The sequence below is a fragment of the Bison bison genome, unplaced genomic scaffold (assembly GCF_000754665.1).
Source record: "Bison bison bison isolate TAMUID 2011002044 unplaced genomic scaffold, Bison_UMD1.0 scf7180017847224, whole genome shotgun sequence".
NCBI classification, from domain to species: Eukaryota; Metazoa; Chordata; class Mammalia; order Artiodactyla; family Bovidae; genus Bison; species Bison bison.
Genome location: NW_011477797.1, coordinates 7344 through 11402, shown reverse-complemented (window position 1 = coordinate 11402; position 4059 = coordinate 7344). Strand labels below are relative to the sequence as shown.

Sequence of the window (4059 nt, the reverse complement as noted above, 5' to 3'; positions counted from 1 at the left end):
GGCCATTGCTCCTCAACAGGCACCACTCACCACCACCCTCTGCCTGCACACACGCACTTCTGGGGAACTCTCTCCCTCCAAAGGCAGCCAGCTCCATGATGTTGCAGATCTGACCTCTAAGAAGCATGGGATCTCTTTGAAATCAGCCTTCACCCTCTCACGAACCCTCCGTCCCCACCCTCCACCCCCGAGAGGCACTGTGGCTCTGTGCCCACCATTCTTCCCCACTCAACCGTTCCTCAACCATTCCTCTGGCCACCACACAGCGGGTCCCCATGTCCCACGTGAGTGTGGTGGTCAGCCCCGTGCAGTGCAGACAAGGGAGGTCTGGGCTGTGACAGGGACAGGAAGCAGCACCCAGCAGGAGACGCAGACATTGAGCAAATGTGACTGTTGGAGGCTCCCATGGCTCCAAGCAGTCACCTCACAGGGTGTTCCCAGGAGCCAGGGCGGGGAAGGCATGCCCATCTCCTGAGAGTGTCGCAGCCCCTGTCCTGCTGCTTCTCAGACCATGGAGGTGGTGTCCCCTCTCCATTTTTTCCAACATTGGGACGTTGGCAGGAGGCTCCCTGAGGTCCTCAAGAATACACAGCACTCTGCTGACACCATGACACCGTGGTCCAGGCTCCAGACAGTGAAGCTGAGATGGGGCTCAGGGGTTGCAGGAGAAGCAGACAGAAAACACACATTTGCCTCATGGGGGCTGGTTCCTGCTCTGTTCCCTGCCTGGAGATGGAGTCATCACCAACTCAAGAGCAGGTAGGTATGAGGCCCTCAGTTCGCATTTCTAAAATTAATGAATTAGTTACTGAGGCACAGTTAATTTAAGATAAAATACATGAGCAAGTGTGGAAATGGCACCATTAGGAGGCATTTCCTTGGGGGTGGAAAGCTTTTCTCTGAGAGGAGGGACAAGGGCCTGCAATGCTGCTCACACTGCAAGGTCTCACTGAAGCACCCAGCCCCTGCCCCAATAAATAGCAGCTCACACTTTACCACAGAGGGAATGTTTGTGATTTAGTGAATTGGAGGAAATCTTTGCATTTCAGGTTAGTCTGAGTGCATCAGAAATGGGCAGCTGTGGTCTCTTAGTCAGTGGGCAGTGAAGGCTCTCTGGTCTGCAAGAGATATGACCTTGTGACCTTGACCTGCTCCCTCTTGCTGCCCCGGCCTGCTCTCTGCTGTCTACTCTGGGTATCATCAGCTCAGGGCCATGTCACCCCACAGAAATGGAAACCTCTCAGTGATGCCTCTGCAGGAGTTTGTGCTGGATGGATTTGAGGGTGGTCTGCAGACCCAGGCCCTGCTCTTTGCTCTGTTCCTGGTCCTGTATGTGGTGGCCGTCCTGGGGAACCTCACCATGATCGTGGTCATCATCCTGGATGCCCGTCTGCACTCCCCAATGTACTTCTTCCTCAAGAACCTCTCACTTGTGGACCTGTGTTACTCGTCTGTCATTGCACCTAAGGCCTTGGCCAACTTTCTGTCCTCCTCCAAGGTCATTACCTTTGAGGGATGTGCCACCCAGTTCTTCTTCTTCTCCATGCTGGTCACCACTGAGGGATTCCTCTTGGCTGTGATGGCCTATGACCGCTTCATGGCCATCTGCAGCCCCCTGCGCTATCCTATCTCCATGTGCCCCTCGGTCTGTGCTTGCCTGATGCTGGGCTGCTACTCTGGGGGCTGCCTCAACTCCATTCTGCAGACCAGCTTCACATTCAGCCTCCCGTTCTGCAGCTCCAACCACATTGACCACTTCTTCTGTGATGTGCCGCCTCTACTCAAGCTTGCCTGTGCTGACACTACCATCAATGAGCTGCTCTTGTTTGGCATTTGTGGCCTCATTATCATGGGCACCATACTTGTGATTGTCATCTCCTACAGCTACATCACAGTGACCATCCTGAGGATGCGCTCAGGAGGAGGGAGACACAAGCTCTTCTCCACCTGTGGCTCCCACATGACAGCCGTGTCCCTCTTTTATGGGACCCTTTTTGTCATGTATGCCCAGCCGGGAGCTGTGGAGTCCGTGGAGCAGGGCAAGGTGGTCTCTGTCTTCTACACCTTGGTCGTCCTGATGCTCAACCCCCTCATCTACAGTCTGAGAAACAAGGAGGTCAAGGATGGCCTGAGGAGACTGGGGCAGAAACACACAGCCACGTGAAGGAGGGTGACCAGATGGGGACAATGTGTCCTGAGGAGAGGACAAGAGGGCTTTGGGGGAGGCACTGCGTTTGGTTTGACAAATTCATTCCTCATTACCCAATTCATTCTTTCATTAAACATCTTATTCAACCTTTCAGGGAAGCACATCATGAAACACGTATACAGGTGTGAGATGCAAAGATGGATAAAGTATCTTTGCCACCAAAAGACTAATGGTCCACAGATAAGACCCTAAACTTGAAGGTTGATAACACACAGTGGACAGAGTTATTTACAGGGACTGTTTGAAGCAGGATATGGGTCCCAATTCAAAATATACCAGTGAAGGTACATGACTAAAAAATTGTGAGATCTCTCTCTCTACTTTAAGGCTGAATCTTTGTAAATCTGCATTCAGCAATCTCCCTGAACTTCCTAGCAGGGGCCTTGGGACCCTCAGCCTTGGTCCTTCCTTAGAGATGGCATGGGATCACCCAGAACCAACCAGAGGCGTTAGGAAGACCATGCTTCCCTCAATCCCGACCTGGGCTGTTCCTCCCCTCCCCCTTCTGTTCACTGATGCTGCCACCCAACAGGGCAGCAGGGAGCACCTGTGCTCCTGCTTCAGACACTCCTAGTGCTCCCTGCCCTGGGTTTCTCCCCTCAGACAGCACTGGGAGCCCCAGGGAGCCAGCATGGATGCCTGACACCCAAAGTTCCACTGGCCCTTTGAGAAAGTTAACTTAGGCAGGTTGATAAGGAGCCCAAGCCTAAGTAAGACCCTTCAAGGAGGAGGTAAACATTCCTTCTTTTTCACATTCTTTTGCCTTAGACAAGTAGGCAGCAGTATCTCTTGTTCAAAGGCATGCCTTTTTTTTTTTTTTTTTTTTTTTTTTTTTTTGAGCTTTGGATGTATGTTAAGGAAGACAGTCCAGGTGAAAACTTTCATAGCCTTGAGCTTGGGTTAACCTGTTCCTTCTGGGTAATCTCATACTAATGTCATCCCAGGATGTATGTTCTGGGAAAGGGTCTGGACAAAATTCCCACAGCCTTGAGGTATTTTTTATCTGTTCCCAGCAGCTAGTTGAGAAGTATACAAGGCCCTGCTTAAACTAGTGAGGTGGGTAGTCTCCTGCCCCCTTCTGATGTGTATGCCCCCTTATGATGTCTTCTATATGACAGAGGATTTTTCTGTCACTTTCACTTTAAGTAAAATTTACACAAAAGCCTAAGTGACTGAGACTGGCTTTGGTCCTGGAGTTAAATCTTTTCCTTCAGAGACCACGAATCCGGCAGCACCGTTCACCGCTAAGATATTGGGTTTATCATCTACCTAACCGGTGACAGTGTCCTGACTACTTGTGACCCTAACAAATGGTGTCTTGTCGCACAGACATCTCTGAATAAGGGTGGAGGTCCTGGTGCTGCTGCGGAGAGCAGGGGGTGGAGAGAGAAGATGCACTTTCTTGGTGGTGAGCACAGCTCCCTGGCCCTCTGTCTCACACTCCCTGGAGGAAATGGATCCTTGGTCTTCACCTGCCTGTTCAGAGATCCATCCTTGTGCTTCATGAACCCAACACACAGCCTGGACTGAGAGTCAATGGCCTCCTTGTCGTATCTCCCCTTGGTAGAGTCATCACTCCTGTGGTCACTACCAGGAGGTTGTCCTCTCTTCCCTGTATCCTCAGTGGGGACGCACCCTGTCTCTCTGATCACAGCTCTCCATCTCCCTGCTGTCCTGCTCAGGAGGGCTGGGGAGGAACTGTAACACCTAGGCCATCAGATTGCTGCTCACTACTACTCAAATGGAACATCCTTCAAGGTCTCTGCTCAATTCTTATTCCCACTATCTCATATCCGGCTTCATAATTCCTTCCACCTTTGCCAGTTCTTCTCCAAAATATCTTTTCTTTC

General features: G+C 51.3%; 1 protein-coding gene across 1 annotated transcript; it reads left to right on the top strand.

Moving 5' to 3' along the window:
• The first annotated feature begins 1213 nt into the window (after window positions 1–1213).
• Window positions 1214–2164, top strand: LOC104990197 (olfactory receptor 12-like). Its single transcript, XM_010842192.1, has one exon. The coding sequence runs from the start codon at window positions 1214–1216 to the stop codon at window positions 2162–2164; it is 951 nt and encodes a 316-aa protein (XP_010840494.1).
• The last annotated feature ends 1895 nt before the right edge of the window (window positions 2165–4059 follow it).

Excerpts from the sequence above, each read along its gene's own strand:
- LOC104990197 (XM_010842192.1), top strand. The coding sequence starts at position 1,214 with ATGTCACCCCACAGAAATGGAAACCTCTCAGTGATGCCTCTGCAGGAG.